General features: G+C 38.4%; 2 protein-coding genes across 3 annotated transcripts; one reads left to right on the plus strand and one right to left on the minus strand.

The window, feature by feature from the left end:
* Positions 1 to 2289: 2289 nt before the first annotated feature.
* LOC121986369 (uncharacterized membrane protein At1g16860-like) lies at positions 2290 to 6139 on the minus strand. Of its 2 annotated transcripts, none has more exons than XM_042540278.1 (5): positions 5974 to 6139; positions 3427 to 4356; positions 3191 to 3346; positions 2841 to 3052; positions 2290 to 2662 (listed from the first exon to the last, which is right to left on the minus strand). In XM_042540278.1, exons 2-5 carry the CDS (start codon positions 4297 to 4299, stop codon positions 2470 to 2472), a joined length of 1434 nt encoding a protein of 477 aa, XP_042396212.1. In that variant the 5' UTR covers positions 4300 to 4356; positions 5974 to 6139; the 3' UTR covers positions 2290 to 2469. The 2 variants fall into 2 exon arrangements, with proteins under 2 accessions (XP_042396212.1, XP_042396213.1); XM_042540279.1 differs by having other exon boundaries at positions 3427 to 4361.
* Positions 6140 to 14587: 8448 nt separating this feature from the next.
* Positions 14588 to 18752, plus strand: LOC121986371. The gene is made up of 5 exons (XM_042540281.1): positions 14588 to 14725; positions 15343 to 15527; positions 17480 to 17692; positions 17850 to 17986; positions 18359 to 18752. The coding sequence occupies exons 1-5, from the start codon at positions 14642 to 14644 to the stop codon at positions 18556 to 18558; spliced, it is 819 nt and encodes a 272-aa protein (XP_042396215.1). The 5' UTR covers positions 14588 to 14641; the 3' UTR covers positions 18559 to 18752.
* The last annotated feature ends 427 nt before the right edge of the window (positions 18753 to 19179 follow it).

Consider the following 19179-nt stretch of genomic DNA (forward strand, 5'->3'; position numbering starts at 1 on the left):
CATTTTTAATTTATAAAAAAAGAGTTTTTTCTTTTGTTTTGAAATGACAATTTAATAGATTTAATCTAGATTAATTTGTATAATAAATGTTCTTTAAAGATTATTAATTTTTGTCATAATTGTTGCATCTAACAAGTTAAAATATCAGGGACAGTAATTTACTGTCTTCACTTCTATTTGAGACAGCACATTACCATATCGATTTAGTGTCTTTAACTTTTTCACAGAATAAGACATAACATTTGAGACAAAACAATAACTGTCTTAAATACTTTTGAGACAATTGAATAACTGTCTCATCACCGTCTTAAATAGCATTTGAGACAGTACAACTGTCTCAATATTTTTTTGAGACGCCTGTATTAGGGACGACTATATTGCTGTCTCATCACCGTCTCAAAAACATTTTGAGACACTAAATTTTTAATTTAAGACACATTTTGTTGTGTCTCAAAAGCCTAGTTTTCTAGTAGTGGTTTTAAAAAATTTCTTGAAACGTCTTACCAGTAGCGCTGCTTCGGTTTCGTCAATCGATGCTTCGGAGTCGGGATCGCCCTTTTCGGCTTGTAGGGCAATGTTGAGGTTCGACTTCTCTACTTGTTTAGGCTCTACAAGTCAAGACTCGTGAAATTCGAAAGTAGAAAATAAACTTTCTAAACTACTTACCTCAAAGTCTTTAGAGATGTAGTAAGCATCTACTAAGGATGCCCACTCTAGAGTTATAGGGAAGACGTTGAGCACATACCGAATAGAGTCTCGGTTCGTTACCGATTCGTCGAGATTTGTCATTTGCGTTATCAGCTCCTTGATTCTTGCTTGGAGTTGGACTACCTTCTCATCAGTGTTCATCTGAAGATTCGTCAGCTGAGTTCGGAGGATGTCCCGCCTTGCCAACTTCGCTTCTGAGGTGCCTTCGTGGAGCTCCATGAATTTATCCCAAAGGTCTTTAGCGGAGTCGTAACTTCCAATTTGACTTACCTCTTGGGGCGGTAGAACGCTGAGCAAGTGAAATTCCGCATTTCCGTTGGCCACGAAATCAGCTTGCTCCTTCTTCATCCAGTTGTACTCTTCTTTGTCTTTTGACGATGCATATCCATATTTCATTATTAAAAGTATATCAAATTCAGTATTAAAAAATACTTCCATTCAGCATTTCCACGTAACGAAGTCTCTGTCGAACTTCGGGAGATGAATGTTTGCGCGCGGCCATCGTCTTGATCTTTGTGCTTCAGTCGACGGTTAGTCCTTCTGAGGTTGTCGGGCTCTGATACCACTTGTTGGTGCAGCGGGACTGGCAAGAGGAGGAGTGAATTGCTTGAAAAAAAAAATAAAAGAGTATACCCTCCTCAAGACTTTCAACTCAAACGAAAAAAATACAACAGTAATAAAGTAAACTAAAAGAAAAAGACTCAGCAATTTACTTGGTTACAACCAAGAAGGATGTTAATCCAAGGCAGTAGAAAAAGCTCTGAAAGATCTCATTCTCTGAAGACAGAGAAGCCTTTTACACGCTAGAAGCTCAGAACTATTGTTAGAAATGAATACAGAGTTGAATACTTGATTCCTAGCTCTAGGGGCTTTTATATAGCTCCTGAAAAGTCTATCTCGAGTGTTGAAGGTGCCTCCAAGAGAGTTGAGGGCGTCTCCAAGGAGTTTGACCGGATAAAGCTTTATCCGATTGCAAACGTTCATCTTGACTGGGTTTGAGGTGCCTCCATTGCCCTTGAGGGCGCCTTGGACTGTTTGAGGCGCCTCAAAGGGAATGGAGGCGGCTCCAAGCCTGCAGGCAGTGCAGGCGCCGCCAGCTAGCTTCTTCAGCTCCTTTTGGCTCCTTTTCATATTCCGAAACTCCGATTGATTGGGTGATTGCGGCCAACCGGAAGAGGGCTCACCCAAACCCAATTCCCGACCTTTTCCTCGAGCAAGTTTCCGTCCCGACTTCTCGTCCCTCGAACGTCGCACACGTTCTTCTCGTCCACTGGATAGCTAGCAGGACCTAACCTAATTTGATTGATCATATCAAAATATTTACGGGATCCAACAATTATCTCCGTGGTAATACTGACCATTAGCACAAGTAAAACGTCCGGCTTGTCGAGTTCCCTTCATGGGAAGGGAACGTCAGACTTGGCCAAAGTCGATATGTTGGTAATGTGATTCTCAACTTAATGTGTTAAATTGTGTGCTCTATGGCTGGAGGGCTAAATCGAGTGGATTGTGGAGCTGGACGAACTCAATGAGATAAGTTGTGCATGGGTCACTTACGGAGACTCATAAAATTTCAGAAACTATAATCAAACTAAACTTTGCACTGATATATACTCACTCAAATGTCAGAAATCAAAGTCGCAAAAACTTGCCCAACCAAGGAAGAGACACTTTCCTCTATATGTATGATCACTTGATCTCGACATGGACTTTGAAGTCTAAAAAAGAGAAATTTTAACAGCAGGCGATTAATTATGTCCTCTATACTGGTATGACATCTACTTTTGATGAGTCCTCACATCTCAATATTAATCCTTCAAGGTTTGCCGGAAGAATGCACTCCGACCATTGGTATCCAATGGGAAGGGGCTCTGAAGGGGGCACTATCGTTAAGACATTATCGTTCCTTCGGACGACCCCCATGATGCTAACGGTGCTGCCTTCTTTTATGTAGCTGCAATGAAAAAGGTGAACTAGTAAGTTGTTGAAGAGGATGATCTTTTGAAAATTCTTATCACTAGCATCTTGCTTCATATAAGTTCTCAATTTAGGTGCTTATGGTGTCACTAGGTTCATGTATAAATGTTTTATAAAGGGACGACAATATGCGTATGCAAGGAGTTGCTAGGTACCCTTCCTTCAGGCGCATTTCGCGATCATCACTCGAAAGGTTCCTCTTGCGCAACCACTTGAGAAAATCAGGAGCCATATCCTTGTTTTTTGTGTTTATGTCGATGACAACAGACTCGTCCACATACGGGGTCACTTGAGCACCGTAGCCAGCTTTGACTAAAGCTCGTAAGCCTGATTGGAAGTCTGAGATGTAGAAATCAACCACATGCCTCTGCAAAAAGAGTGATGACTAAACAAGCTCACACAATGCAAAATCTATAAGATTGAGGTTTTGCGAATGGTGGGAAAAGTCATGGAAGAACGTGAGAATGAAAAGCTGTGTAAAGGAAGCTATTGAATCTTAGTATACCTCCATTGATCTTAGTCCCCATGTAAAGCGTAGATGCTTGGGATTGGCAGCTTTCGAGTCCCAATCCCTATACTCATATAGAGAAGTAGATGTATAGACACATCGAGGAACTTTACAGTATGAAGATTCGAGGGGAAGATTACCACATGTTACAACCTGAAAGAAGCTTCAAAGTTTATCTGACTATGATAGAACAATGGTATAGAAAGTTAACTAATTCGGCTATAGTTACATACCCCAGTGACCTTAACATATTGCCCATCTTTTGCACTTTGCAGCTCAGCATCAGGGTATCGGGCAATAAATTGTATGACCGCTCTCTTCCCATAGAACGCATTCCAAATGAAAAATGCAGCGACTGCTCCAGAGGAAACCACAACAACGATAAGAAGAACAGCATTGTGAACAGCACCGAGAATGAAACCACCTGCTATAAACCCCATTGCAAACAACAAAACAACAGACCACCAAATCGGCTTTGGCAAACTCCCCTTGAATAGATAATCAGCATCCTGACTTAGATTAGTGACAGCCTGATTGCGGGCAATGCTCTTTGTATGTAGCCTCATTGATCCAGTCGAGTCAAGTGGACCAGATACTTTACGAGTAGCACCAGTTGAGTTAAGTGGTCCAGAATTAATTGGCCCAGATGTGATCAAACCCGTTGTCGGTAGCACTGGTGGGAGGGGGCCAGAATTCTGGCGAGCCATTGTGTTTACTACAGATTGTGGACCAGATGTCTTTTTAACTGAATCCCCATGTTTAAGAGGTCCAGAGTTAGAAACTTGTCTGTTTACTGACGAGCCAGAACCAGGAATTGCGGAAGCGAGAGAACCCGAATAGCCGGTTCGACCAGAAGCATTAGGCATGACAGGTCCTGAGTGAGGAGTTGTGCCTCTGAATGAAGCACTGGTGAGAGGTCCAGATTTTCTCAATTTCTCTGTGTGAAGATCAAACATTTTGCCAAGCTCACCAGATTTCTTTACATCTCCACCAGTGTATGGCATGGCAACTGAGCTCATTGTTGAAGGCTTCTCCTTTGGCTGCTCAGGCCTGCCTGAAACATACAAGCCATTGCTGAGCTGATGCGATGGGAATCTTGAGCCCATTATACTTCTGATAATAGCTCCAACCGATCTTCTATCTTCTACTATGGTTCACATAACCTGTGCTAGAACAATGAATTACATCATAGATCCATAACAACTAAATCATGAGTGAATGTACATGTTTAACATACTGCATAACAAACTGAGAATATACGATAAAGCAAATAAAACTAATATGCATATCAGCTTCAATTGTGACAACAAATTTGCAATTTAAACATGAAACTACAATTGTCGAGTAGCATCCAAAAAGATTCCTAATCTTGCAGCTAATCAGAATTTTTTTCTACTGATTTTGAAGTCCCTCTCTCTCTCTGTTTCTCTCTCTCTCTTTCTGAATTCAGATTTTATTCCTGGCTTAAGAGGAATTTTTGTGCTAGCTTGCATCTTAAACATACAAGAATATTATCATATAAACATTTTGGTAGACTAGTAAATTCGATGACTCAAATGCATCTCAAACTTCAAGTTGCAGGTAGTTCTAGATGTTCAAATTCACTCCCTTGTAAACATTAGAGTAATAAGGAGATTCCTAATAATGGGGTATGACACAGGCAGTAAACTATCTAGTGGAACAAAGTGTTCAAGAGGAAAAGGAAGTCTGCACGCCGCCAACTAAGGGAGCAAAAAACAGAACAATATCAGCAGCCAATTCTGGTAGCAAGTCAAGTATAAGATGCACATCATTACTCCATTTGCAATCTAGAACATGGCATGCCGCCTTGCAGGGCTATGGTAATCATCCAATAACATTAGTATCACACATAAAGTGGAGCTTATTCGTGAGTACAGACTGAAATCATGTAGACAGACTGATGGTCAAAAGCTCAACAGGAATGATTTGTTCATAGATTGAGATCTTGATGCAAACCATCACTGTGAGGTGATGTCAATAGCATAGACAAAATACATTCTATCATCCCAATGTTAATCTACTAGAGCTAAGTGAAAGATAAATAAACACGATAATCACAAGCTCTCATTTCATGAAGGTACATAAACATAGATCAAACTACAAATTCTCACATGGAAACTCCGGATCTTAAGCTTCTATTACTGTGAGACGATAAGTCCTTTTTACACATGAGAGAAATTTGAACAAGAGAAATCAAAATAGAGATTAAACTACAAATTCTCCCATGAAAACACCACAAATCTGTATATCATCTGTGATAATGATATCCACTCAAGAAAAATCGCCCTTTTTATGGCACACTGAATAGATCAAGACACCAAAATATCCCCAAATACATCCAACATACCGAATCAAAGGCGATTCACAGTTTCATTACTGATATCTGACAAGCATTGCCAAAACCAAAACATATGGAGGAAAACTTAAGCAATATACAATAGAACAATTTCTCACTTTACTAAAACTCTACTTTTTTACTGCCTGTGGACAGTATCAGTAAATCCAAACAAGCAAATCACTAATTCCACAGATCGATAAAAACAAACACGCATTTCATTTTAATCAAGAAGTTTTTTTTTTCGTTTCAAACTTTAGATGCCAATAACCTCTCCAAAACACAAACTTTTTAGCTTCTAATCAGCTCAAAGATAAAATCAAACAGCAAAGCGAAAGTTTAATCCACAATGTTCAAAAGGCACAGATCGCCGGAAAGGATTCGAAGCAGCAAGCAAAAGAGGAAGCAACAGATCTCCAAATACCTCCAGAAGTCGACAAAGATCCGCGAGATCAAAACCGTACTCGAGCAAGAGGCGCATTGAGCTGGAAATGGATGATCGTTGGAGTATCTTTATAGCTACAGCGAGCAAGAGAATGCGTACGTTGAGATCACGATCACGAACCCTTCACGGCTTCCTTCACCTGCCGTCGTCCAAAAAAAAAAAAATTTTTTTTAATTCTAAAATGATGTCAAAATTTAGCTTTTTTCATAAACCCCCCGAATTTTCTAAAAAAGAAACTTGGAGTATGTAATCATTAAATGGAGCAAAATGTTCCACGTGGCCTTTGGTGAGCCACGTAAATCGGCCATCAAAATATTATGCCGACATTTAATTACAAAAAAAAAGCATAATAATTTATTTTATTTTCCTTCGAGTTCAAGTTAAATCAAGACTTGAACATCACTCCATTGAGTTAGGTGAGTGCCAACAAATGGCTAAGTGAGATCAATTTTTCCTTAAGCAAGCAGTTAATTTAACTCCACCCTTTTCACAAATGTTTAATTTGGTCCCAAAATATTTCAATATTTAAATTTGAAGACTTGTAATGAGTTTATTAATCCATGTAGGACTCAGATAATTCTCACAAAAGTCAAAGCTCTATAAGCGTAAAAAATGTTTCTATAATTTCTAAAAAAATTTATTTTTTTTCATAATATGCATGATCACTACAATTATTATTTTTCTCATGAAGAAGTTTGGGATTGCTTTAGTGTCACTGCACGTGATAGAGATCTCAATTCCTACTTGACAATGATAGATTAACCATGGCCTTTTCTTTAATAATAAGCGTAAAAATGCGAAGGGTGTCCCAAATAGTTTTGTTAAAAAAAAGTCAAAAATATTTCATCAGTGGTTTAATCTGCGTAATAAATAATTTTTGTTTTATATTAGTGTAGTAGCTATTAATAACTCTAATGTGTAAAAGTCATTATATAATTACTCTAATATGTAAAAATTATTATCTATTTATTATAATATATTTAAGATTTAGAGTTTACAGTTTAACTATTAGTAATTGCTACCGTTAGGATATATTTGATTTAAGTTATCATTTATAACTTAAGATTATAGGTAATAAAATATAATTTAATATTATTTTGTTAATTATAGATAATGTAATATAAACTTATTTATTTGGAGGTGTTAATGCATAACCTGATTAAATATTAGGATATGTTATAACTAAATCAATTTTGTATTTAATTAATTTTTTAAATAAATTAAATTAAATTAATAATATTAACATTTAATAATATAAATAAATAAAATTAGAAGTTATTTTATTTTTTATTTTATAATCTGTTTAAATAATTTACTAAAGTTTTACTTAAAATTTGTTTTAATTTAATAAAATTTTAATTAAAATAGAAACATTTTAATTAAAATATAAAAAAAACGTTGGTTCTTCTTCCTCCCGTTACTCACCGTCGCGGACTGCCTTCGCTACCCACCGCCCACCCGTCTCCCACAGCCTGCCGCCCACCGTCGACCTCCCGCCGACCTTTTCCCATCAATCGCCTTCTACCGCCCGCCTCTCGCTACCACCGCTGGCGATCTGCTGCCATCTTCGGCAACACCTGCTGCTACCCGTCTACAGTCGCGGCTGTCGCCATCGATCGGACGATCTGCTGCCACCTCCGGCGATGTCTGCTCTCGCCCGCCGACCCCGTCCGACGCCTGTTGCTGCCGCCTACAGCCACATTCGTGCTCTAGTCAGATTGCTTTGAGGGTAATTTGAGAATTTTTTTTTCCCTCCAGAATCGAGAAAACCCAAGGCAACCGAAGTTAGATGCCCCAATTGATGAGGTGTGCCGACGTTTCATAATCAAGGAAAATTTCGAAATCCAAAAAAAACCTTGTACCAAACATGGTAATAGTGGATAACCATAAGCAGGTAACCCAGATTATTCACGATAACTTCGAAACCAAACACGTCCTTATAGTTAAATTTTAAATCCTAAAACTTTAAACAATTAATTTTAAACTAGGAATACTATTAATTAAAATCACTTTAAATTATTTAAATTTTATCAAAATTATTTTTAAATTAACCAAAATGAGAATATATTAAAAAGGTGTTATAATATTATTACAATATTGATCCTATCCTAAAACGACAAAGATAGCTGGCTGAGGATGTAGGTTCGCGATTGAACGTGTGAAGACTCCGCTCTACTCTGTAAAACTAAGAACGTCAGTACTACGTCAGGAAAGGAGGCTCGACATTGACCCTTCGACCCTCAAATCAATCATGGGAATAGTAGAAAGACTACAAAGAACTGCAGTAACAACAAGAGCATGAATACAAATAACGCATATCTCCGCCGGTGTATGGACCCCCGTTTATATAGTGCTCTAGTAGTAGACGTGCGTGCACGTTTTTCCAATTGCCTTATAAAAAGATATGTCAGAAAATTATCTTTAACATCATTTCTAAACAAGACGTACAAATTCCTGATATGACAGTGGAAACTTTCATTGTACGATTTGTCTATTGACCATATCTTGCCGTCAGCGGCACCAACTCCTAGAAGGATATAATGAGATAAGCAAGGGGGTCCCATTGTTTGGTCGAGCGGGGGAGCCACTCGGCCGGGATTCCCTACCCGATTGCTCAGGGTTATTCTTCTCCACGATCGCTTAGCTCGATAGGTTGTTCCTTGTATGGCTGGACGACGGTCCGATCGTACTAGTACTTAGAGGGTCGTCACAATTGCGAATATTTGTTCTCCTCTCTTTAGTCGTTCGACTATCGGATCGATGCTTATCGCCCCGGTCGAACAAGCAATCGGGTCGGACGAGCCTCTAGGCGGCATCATGATACCGAGACCTCCTATTACCTAGTGAGTACTAATTTCATACCCAATCGCCCCATTGTCATTCGCTCGGTCAACTTTGGTGATCGGGTGATTCTTGGGCCGCCTTGACTTTGACCTATATTTTGACAGTTTTTCCCACCTTTAACTCATCCTCGGCGTGCTCATTTTACCACCGCATCAAATATTATATTAGATGTTACATGTTACAATAACTACGAATAACTAGAGCTTTCAGATGGGCCCACCCATAACATGGTGGCTCAAACTTGTCATCTTACCCAATTGAGAAATCCTGAATCCAACGGTCCAATCCAAGACGAGTTAGGTGGTCAATCCATGAACCCACTAAAAAATAAAAAATATATATAGGAAAAATTAATAATTTTAAGTTTGAGTTACATATTAGATAGGTCAAACCCATAAGGTCATTGAATTTTGAAGAATTTTGTTTTCTAAATACGCAGACCAACTGTTTATCCCGGGTAGATTCTGGAGTATGCAAACTGATCGTCGAGGCTAGTGTTCGACACTATCTCCGTAAACGATATTGCTCAGCTACGGTACTTAACGGATTGTTGCAATTCGTTCCCAAGATACAATGACGACGAACGTCTCAGAATCGTAGCACTCCGACTTCCGAGACCAGCGAACCTTCTAGTAGACTTCTTGGACTCTTGAATGCACAAGATGAGATGAATGCTTGAGGAAGAGAAGAGAGGATTGAGTTAATATTCCATCATCTGGAGGGTTCTATTTATACTGAAAGAAGAGGTTGAGTGTCCTTTGGGCGAGTGGATGTGTTCTTTGGGCTGGATCGATCTAGATCATCCATTCTGAAGGGTTGTAACCCTTCTCCAAGTCCACTTCAATCTCATCCATCAGATCTGAGGAGTTGTGACCCTCAGATCCCGCCTATTGTCATCGGCCATCGGATCTGGAGATTCGATGCTTCAGATCAAGTCTCATCCCAAGCCGTCAGATCGTTATTCTTTGCGATCCAACGCTCTAGATCGCATCACAAGCGATCCATCATACCTATTTGATCAACGTTGATCAACGGTAGCCATCCATTCCCTAAGTCAACTGTCCAGTCATCTCCTTTTGCCCACGAGGATGGAAGTGCAAAGTGCGTCTACAAAGCGCCCATTGCGCACGTGGCGGGTGGCGGGTGGCGGGCGGCGGGCGGCGGGCTCACAGGTGCGAGCACCTGCTCGCCCTGGGCTAAGGGAGCACCTGTCCTTTTATTTTTGTGTTAACTTCATTAACACATCTTCATTAATAAGTAGAGAATACACATCGAGAATTTCCGATGTGGGACTATTCTCTCATGCACTTTATTAATGAATAATAAATGTTATTTTGGGCTGACTTTAAACATTAATTTCTCATTCACCCTTAATCGGTTTTGAGCAAATTAATAGTCTAAATCTATCTACGCGAATCGTAGATTTTAATTTTGAAGTCAATTACGACTTTCAACAATTGATGACTTCTTTCCTCAAAATCATTTTGGTCCATTTAAGGCCTCAATATCCAACAATCCCCCACATGAATGGAAATTAATGCAATGCGTGTATGCATGCTGACACTTTACAAGAGTCTAATCGATAAGTCACTGCATCGGGAGAGGTAGCTTATGGCTTTGAACCTTCCGTAGTGAAATGCTATCGAGTATACTAGGCTGCGCAGTGAACGTGATGTCTTAAACTGCTCAGCTGTTGGTGTATACTTAGACAATAACACCCACACAGAGATCTATCTCACCTACTTTAGGTTCTCATGGTTGGTTCCGTTTCGGCCATGGATACCATCTTGGATTCATGAGTGTTTCATTGAAGCGGCCTGTCTTCACACTCACATAGGTGACACTTCTATCAAGAGTATCCTACCATACTCCACCTTATCAGGTATAGAAGTCACTAAAAGCATAAGCTTAACCTCACTACATGAGGTAGGACAGCACAAATTCATCCTAGGATTGGGATAGAGATAAACTATCTAATGTGCTGGACCACAACTTCTGTAACTTCGTTGTCCCATTGAACCAAGATCTTGGGATCTCCAGTCAACAAGGTTGGGTTACCGCTACAGTCGTTTTCAGTTGTAGATTTTTAATCTCATTCCTCTTGATGAGCAGTATACTTGATCTCGACTCAACCCCTTCGTTAGAGGATCTGCCAAATTATCTTTGGACTTAACATAGTCGATTGCAATCACTCCATTCGAGATCAACTGCCTAATGGTATTATGTCTACGACGTATATGTCGTGACTTCCCATTATACATATTACTCTGTGCCCTTTCAATATTCGATTGACTATCACAGTGGATTAGTACGGCAGGCACAGGTTTCATCCAGCTCGGAATATCTTCCAAGAAATTCCGCAGCCATTCAGCTTCCTCAGCTGCTTTGTCTAGTGCTATAAACTCGGATTCCATAGTTGACTGAGCAATGCAAGTCTGCTTAGTGGATTTCCAAGATACTACTCCCCCACCGATCATGAATACATATCCACTAGTGGATTTGGAGTCTTTTGTATCTAATATCCAATTAGCATCACAATATCCTTCCAACACAGCGGGATATTTTCCATAATATAATCCATAGTTTATAGTATATTTCAAATATCTGAGAACTCGCATCGATGCTTTCCAATGGGTGTCGTTTGGATTACTCGTAAAATGACTTAGTTTGTTGACCGTACATGCAATATCCGGACGTGTGCAGTTTGTGAGATACATCAAACTGCCTATTATCCGAAAATATTCCAACTGCGATATGGTCTCACCATGGTTTTTCGCTAAGTGTTGACTTAGATCCATAGGTGTTTTCACTGTAGAGAGATCGTACGCATTGAATTTTTTCAATACAGATTCTACATAATGGGATTGTGTTAAAACTATCCCTTCTGATGTCCTGAAAATTTTAATTCCCAATATAACATCTGCTTGACCCATATCTTTCATATCAAAATTTCTGGTCAACATTTTCTTTGTAGTCATGATTACATCATGATTACTGCCCATTATTAGCATGTCGTCTACGTATAGACAGACAATTACATAGCCTTCAGGTGTATTTTTGACATAAATGCATTTGTCACATTCATTTATTCTGAATTCGTTTGACAGCATTACTTTGTCAAATTTTTCGTGTCATTGTTTAGGCGCTTGCTTATGTCCGTACAACGACTTAACAAGTCGACACACCTTTTTCTCATTTCCAGGAGCCATGAACCCTTCGGATTGCTCCATATAAATTTCTTCTTCCAACTCACCATTTAAGAACGCAGTCTTAACATCCATTTGATGTATTTCAAGGTCATACAGTGCTGCAATGACTATTAGCACTCGTATGGATGTAATCCTTGTCACCGGTGAGTATGTATCGAAGTAATTAAGGCCTTCCTCTTGCTTGTACCCCTTGGCTACAAGTCTGGCCTTATACTTGTCAATTGATCCATCAGCTTTATACTTACGTTTAGGGTTTAGGGTAGCTTCTGGAGTATGCAAACTGATCGTCGAGGCTAGTGTTCGACACTATCTCCGTAAACGATATTGCTCCGCTACGGTGCTTAACGGATTGTTGCAATTCGTTCCCAAGATACAACGACGACGAACGTCTCGGAATCGTAGCACTCCGACTTCCGAGACCAGCGAACCTTCTAGTAGACTTCTTGGACTCTTGAATGCACAAGATGAGATGAATGCTTGAGGAAGAGAAGAGAGGATTGAGTTAATATTCTATTATCTGGAGGGTTCTATTTATACTGAAAGAAGAGGTTGAGTGTCCTTTGGGTGAGTGGATGTGTTCTTTGGGCTGGATCGATCTAGATCATCCATTCTGAAGGGTTGTAACCCTTCTCCAAGTCCACTTCAATCTCATCCATCAGATCTGAGGAGTTGTGACCCTCAGATCCCGCCTATTGTCATCGGCCATCGGATCTGGAGATTCGATGCTTCAGATCAAGTCTCATCCCAAGCCGTCAGATCGTTATTCTTTGCGATCCAACGCTCTAGATCGCATCACAAGCTATCCATCATACCTATTTGATCAACGTTGATCAACGGTAGCCATCCATTCCCTAAGTCAACTGTCCAATCATCTCCTTTTGCCCACGAGGATGGAAGTGCAAAGTGCGCCTACAAAGCGCTCATTGCGCACGTGGCGGGTGGCGGGCTCACAGGTGCGAGCACCTGCTCGCCCTGGGCTAAGGGAGCACCTGTCCTTTTATTTTTGTGTTAACTCCATTAACACATATTCATTAATAAGTAGAGAATAGTCCCACATCGGAAATTCTCGATGTGTATTCTCTACTTATTAATGAATATGTGTTAATCGGTTTATTAATGAATAAGTAGAGAATACACATCAAGAATTTCCGATGTGAGACTATTCTCTCATTCACTTTATTAATGAATAATAAATGTTATTTTGGGCTGACTTTAAACATTAATTTCTCATTCACCCTTAATCGGTTTTGAGCAAATTAATAGTTTAAATCTATCTACGCGAATCGTAGATTTCAATTTTGAAGTCAATTACGACTTTCAACAATTGATGGCTTCCTTCCTCAAAATCATTTTGGTCCATTTAAGGCCCCAATATCCAACACTAACTAAGCCAGTAGGAATTGACTCACACAGGTTGCGAGCCTAAGTAGGTCAGTTCGTCAAGATCCATTTTTAAATGAATTGATAAAATTTTAATCTAATTTATTTAAATTATTTGATGGAACGAATCAACTTGAAATTGACAATTCAAAGACTTCTATATGACGCAGTAGTAAGAGCATCTCCAACGGCGTTAATGCCTGAGGCATTAACGCCGACGTGACACCCTTTTTTTAATGCTGTAGAGGCATTAACATCGACGTTGCGCATTCTTTAAATATTGTAGTATTAACGCGTTCAAACCTATGAACACGTTAATGCTGCAGATGGCAAAAAAAAATAAATAAAAAATATACATTAATGCTTCACGCGTTAAAAGTACTGTAGATGCTCTAAGTAGTAGTAGTAGATGTTGGAGGGGTTACTTAGCAGCTGCTCTACATTTTAATAGTTACACATAGGGGTATTTTAAAAATAAAACATATGATAAGATACTTTTGATTTGTTTTAAAACAGAGTGCCCATTTCATATTTCTTTAACTTGGGAGGTTGTTTAAATTTGTAACTGTAAGAGTATTCATATCAATTTCCCTATCAATTTTTCTAAAATTTAATATAAATCATCAACTTTATTAAATTTAGAGAATCTTTTTTCAATGTATAGTCCACTAACTACTCTATAATTTATTATTTATTTATTTATTTATTATTATTTCTCTCTTCTATATATTTTTTTTATTATTCATTTAATGTTTAGGGTGTATTTTCATTCCTTAAATTTAGAAAGTTACTGTTTATATAATCAAAATTTAGGGAACTAGTAGAATATTTGATATAAGGATTTTTTTAGGTAAAATATAAAATTTAAGGTAAAATATATATTTAGAGTATTTGATATGGATGTTCTAATAATAATAAAAATAACAAATTATAACAATTAGAGAAGAAGGGCGTAAAAGGCTTCCCAGATTTATTAAAGTCAAATTGATCCGGTTCATTGGATATGAAAACCACATTTTGATTCGATTATGACCGGCTCAATCGCCGTTTAATTCTATATCCACGTCGGCAATAGGAATGCCCCCCATTTACCATGATACGAAACGTGGACGGCCAGGATCAATACGTGACGTGACCGCTTCTTCCGGTTTCATGGTAAAACTCTCCTTTCTCAAATCTGTCTCGCTGTTTCTTTCTCTTCGTCTACCTCGGCGATGGCGGAAGAAGGAAGGATCGCTCCCTCCGATCCCCAGCTGGAAACGCCAACCGCAGATGGTTTTGGTTCGATGAAGCCCCAGGTGCGTGCGATCTGTAGCGTCCCTGCGATTCCGCGTCCTCGATTTGATAGTTCGGAATGGCTTATTGGAGTTAGGGTTTCCCCATATCGACTGGAGGATCAAGCTCTAATTTTTGTTTTCATAATTGTTGTATCTCGTAATTGTATACATAGATTTCGTCTCTTCAATTTTGGATAGATGGTTTCGGTCTATAGCTGTCGGAATTTGAGAGTCTTTGTTCTGAATTAGCTACGGTGGCTTGACGGGAAGCTAACTCTGGTGTAAATGGGCATTTGAAATACTGCAGGCTTATCTGTGCCGTGTCTTTTGTAGTTCATTTGGAATCGAGGGAGGGAACCATGAATTGATCCGATAGTAGATAGAGTGACATGCTTCGACGAGGATTGTTTGCTCTTATTTTTGGGATGTCTAGCATTCACATTTTGCTTTGGCATATACCCAATTACTCTGCATGGTCTTTTGAACTCCGTGATGTTGCCAATGATGTTCTAATTTTGCATTTTCTTGTGAATGCTCCATTACAAAGACGTTCTAATTGCATTACAAAGCAAGAAAAATGATATTTTTTCCTTGAAGAATCTAGTTGTTTATTAACCTCATATATTTTGGCTACGTAGACACTAGATATTTCTGGCTTGAAGATGCCATATGCACTCGTATCACCTGGAACTGCTCCTATATTGAATCCAGAGTACAATGAGCTTGGTGCAGGAATTTATGCGATTCAGTGTTTTCCATCTATGAGTCCAATCTCTGGATTTTCTCCTACAACTCTAATACCAATGAAGTATAACATACCTACGTAAGGTTCCTTTCCCTGTCTACTAATTTGGGTTTTGATTTTTCTTCAAATTAGCAATATGTAAGTCACTAAATGCAACTTTTGCCAGTTCATTAACCTTCTTTCTTCTCAGTTTGTTGGAAATAAAACCAAAGAAACAGGTGAATTCCTATGAACTTAAATTGAAAATTAGTTGTATGGATATTGTTTGAGTCAGCTGGATCTTCATTATCTAACAATTTTTTCAGTAATAATTGTCTTTGAATGGTAGCTGGCATGTGATGTCCTTTTCTCTTCTTGAAAATCTTTCTGAGGTTGTTACTCATGTCATTATTACTCTGCATCTTAAAATAGATAGTAGCCTAATGTTAGAGATGAAATCAATATGTGTGCATGTTTCTATGTTTTCCACCGACTAGTAATTTATTCATTTATTTCATATTCTTTCAGCATGAAACCATACTGACCAATGGACTACATAGCATAAATGTAATATAAGGCTCATGGCAACTTCTTATACACATTTACAACAATTAATTTGGGAAGGATAAGAATCACATATGCATGCACTCATGTAAAAACAACAATGTCAATATTATATACAACTAATATAACAGACATCAACAATATATAAAGTCTGTATAAGATTCATTGCAACCTTTTAGCACGATGATAGAATGATGCCAAAATTTACTGTAGGGTAGTTTCAGAGTTACACTGACTCACTACTGGAGTGACACCATATCTGTAATCACTCATATCCCACAGTTGAATGCTTCTACTCCTGTCTCAGTAGATTGGAGGCAAAAGAAAATGCAATTAACAAGGAAGGTTTATTATGAATGAAACAAACATGGTGTGAATGCAATCAATGCATGTGTATCAACTATCACTAAAAGTGCTACCACAACTCTTATGTTATGCTTGTTATCTTATCAGTAACATGGGGCTATTGCAGCACTGATGATAGGCATCTGGATTAACAATACAGTAATACCACAATACTGGCCCAATGCATCCTATTCATCAACATAGTTCTACCGCAACAGTAACACTATATATTCTTATTCACAACAAATTAAAGTTTAAAATATTGTTTCTAGCTGAGGGGTTCGATCCCCAGCTGGAAGGAGACTTTTTCGTTCTGTTATAGTGATGTTGACAATATGGTATTGTTCACTCCAATGAGGAGGGAAGGAGAAAGAAGAAGAGGAGACAGAGGAAGAAAAAGGGAAGGAGGAAGCTTACTTGGACGCATTGTTGCTGTCGGAGAAAGCATCTCATGACACAGATAAAGCTTCGATATCTCCCTAGCATTGCCTCAGCCAAACAATCTGAAAGCATATATGGGATTCCGCATTGGTCCTACAGAATTGTGATGCAAAACGTTGAGGGAATCACTGTCTTGTTGTCGTCGCAATGAAGAAGGGATTTAGGTACCGCGTTACATGGAGGACCGATGGACCATGAGTACATTACGGTGCCAGTGTTGTCAAGAAGGGCTTTAGGTATCTCGTTGCATGGAGGATGGACCATGAATACATTATGGTGCTAGTGTTGTCAAGAAGGGCTTTAGGTACCTCGTTGCATGGAGGATGGATTGGAAGGAGATTCCTGTGCTTATGTTATTTTGTCTCTTGGTGTGGGAGTGGAACGAGAAATCTCTGCCATGCATTACTAATTGACATGGTAATCCATGCAAAAAAGTGCTACAACCACCCTAATACTGTCCATTCAAACCCATCAATACAATGCAATATGCCACTATAGCTAATGATAACAACACCATGATCAGAAAGTGCAACAACAGTTCAATTAGATTGAGAAATTGACCAGAAGTTGGTGTTTGCCACAACAGATCATCTAGTACATTGAGCTATGCTTATCAGTAAATGTGTACAAAACATATGAGTTCTTCAAATGAAACCGCAACCTTTTGCATTCATTTCTGGCATCTTATTTGCACCTTTCAGGAGGCCAAGTTCTGGAGGCACTAGTAGTGAGCAAGCGCAGGAAGTGAGGCAGCAACATGGACCTCAAAGACCACATGCCAGAAGAGTTCAATTTGCATTTCAGCTTGACTTGGGTCTGATCATCAAGTTAGCAGCTATGGTTTTTCTTTTTAGTCAAGATGGATCACCGCAGAAGCTTCTGCTTCTTATTTTCTTTGCATTGTTCGTGTACCTGTAAGTAAAATTCTTTCATTTTAATACTTAATTCTTTGTCCTCTTATCTAGATTCTGGAACTCATAAATATGTAGAATTTTGTGGACACTTCTATTTTTTCCATGGCGAATTGTTTTTGCCAATGCCTTATTTCTTTATGCAACGTCAATTTCATAGGTATCAAACTGGAGCACTTACACCTTTCATGCGGTGGCTTCAGCAAGCAGCAGCCCCACCTCGGCCGCATGCTCCTCCACAGCAGTTGAATGTTCCTCCTATTGGTCATGATGGCCAGCACAATCCTCAACCACTAGGTATTTTCACAATCGCTTTCTCTATATTTGTTTTCTTCATTTCACAAGCAATAACAATAATGTTAAGGAATCCCAAATGACCAAGTTAAATAGAACCCAGGTTTCCCAGTTCATTTCGATTTTGAGCATAATATATTTTTCACTATGATGCCAATTCAGTTTATTGAAATAATTTTAGTAGTATTAGGTGTGTTCTTGTTTTCTTTCCAAGCTTTAGATGAATCTAGGAAAGTTGACCTGAGAAAGGTCTTGTTGGGTTTTAGTTTAAACAAGTATAACAACATTAATGGAATCATGAATTGCATCTCAATTCTGAAAACACTATTTCATTGAGAAACAAAATTGAACTCAAATGATATGCTTTTCTATCAGGTGCAGGTGAAAATAATGATACCAACGATCTGAATCAGGACCAACCTCTTCAAAACCAGGAACAAGGTGATGCGAACCAGAACCATCAACAACCCGAACAACCCAGAAACAATTTTTGGCAAGTGGTGAAAGAGATTCAGATGTTTGTCATCGGGTTCTTGGCATCTCTTCTTCCAGGTTACCATCCCAACAACAACTAATTTCGTTCATAGTTTTGCTCCAAACTATTCAGGTCTTTTTTTCCCCTATTATGTTTGCTATCTTAAATGGATTCCGGTCATGTAATATTTAAGTAGGGGAGAAAAAAAATAGATTTTGTTGTGCATTTCTGATATAATGATGCAAATAAGAAAACATATTGGTATCGAAAATAAATTAAAAACTGTTTGATTTATCTGAAAATGTATCTTTGATTCTCAACTGTGAAAAACTGCTTCACATTCTCATTTGACATAGTGAAGTTCTCTTCAATTAACAAAAAATAATCAAGAATTTAATTGTACTTAGAATTATTCAAAATTATTTAAGTCGTTAGTTTTATAATTTATTAAAACTTTTAAAATGTTATTTTATGTTTTTGTGAAAGAGTCAGTTAAATTTTATTAGGATTCACTAACTTTTCATCATATTTTTATACCTTTGTTGTGATGGGTGATATATATAACTTCAAATTAAGAAGGTTCTTAGGGGCTTAAGGGAACCAAATGAAAAAAAGGTAAAAGAAGGATTTTCTTGCCTTTTATGTTTTTGAAACTACCCACAACCTGTAGTTACAAGATTAATAACAAGATTTAGATATGAATTCTTAGTTTAACTTTTGT

This window comes from Zingiber officinale, chromosome 5B (genome assembly GCF_018446385.1).
Source record: "Zingiber officinale cultivar Zhangliang chromosome 5B, Zo_v1.1, whole genome shotgun sequence".
NCBI classification, from domain to species: domain Eukaryota; kingdom Viridiplantae; phylum Streptophyta; class Magnoliopsida; order Zingiberales; family Zingiberaceae; genus Zingiber; species Zingiber officinale.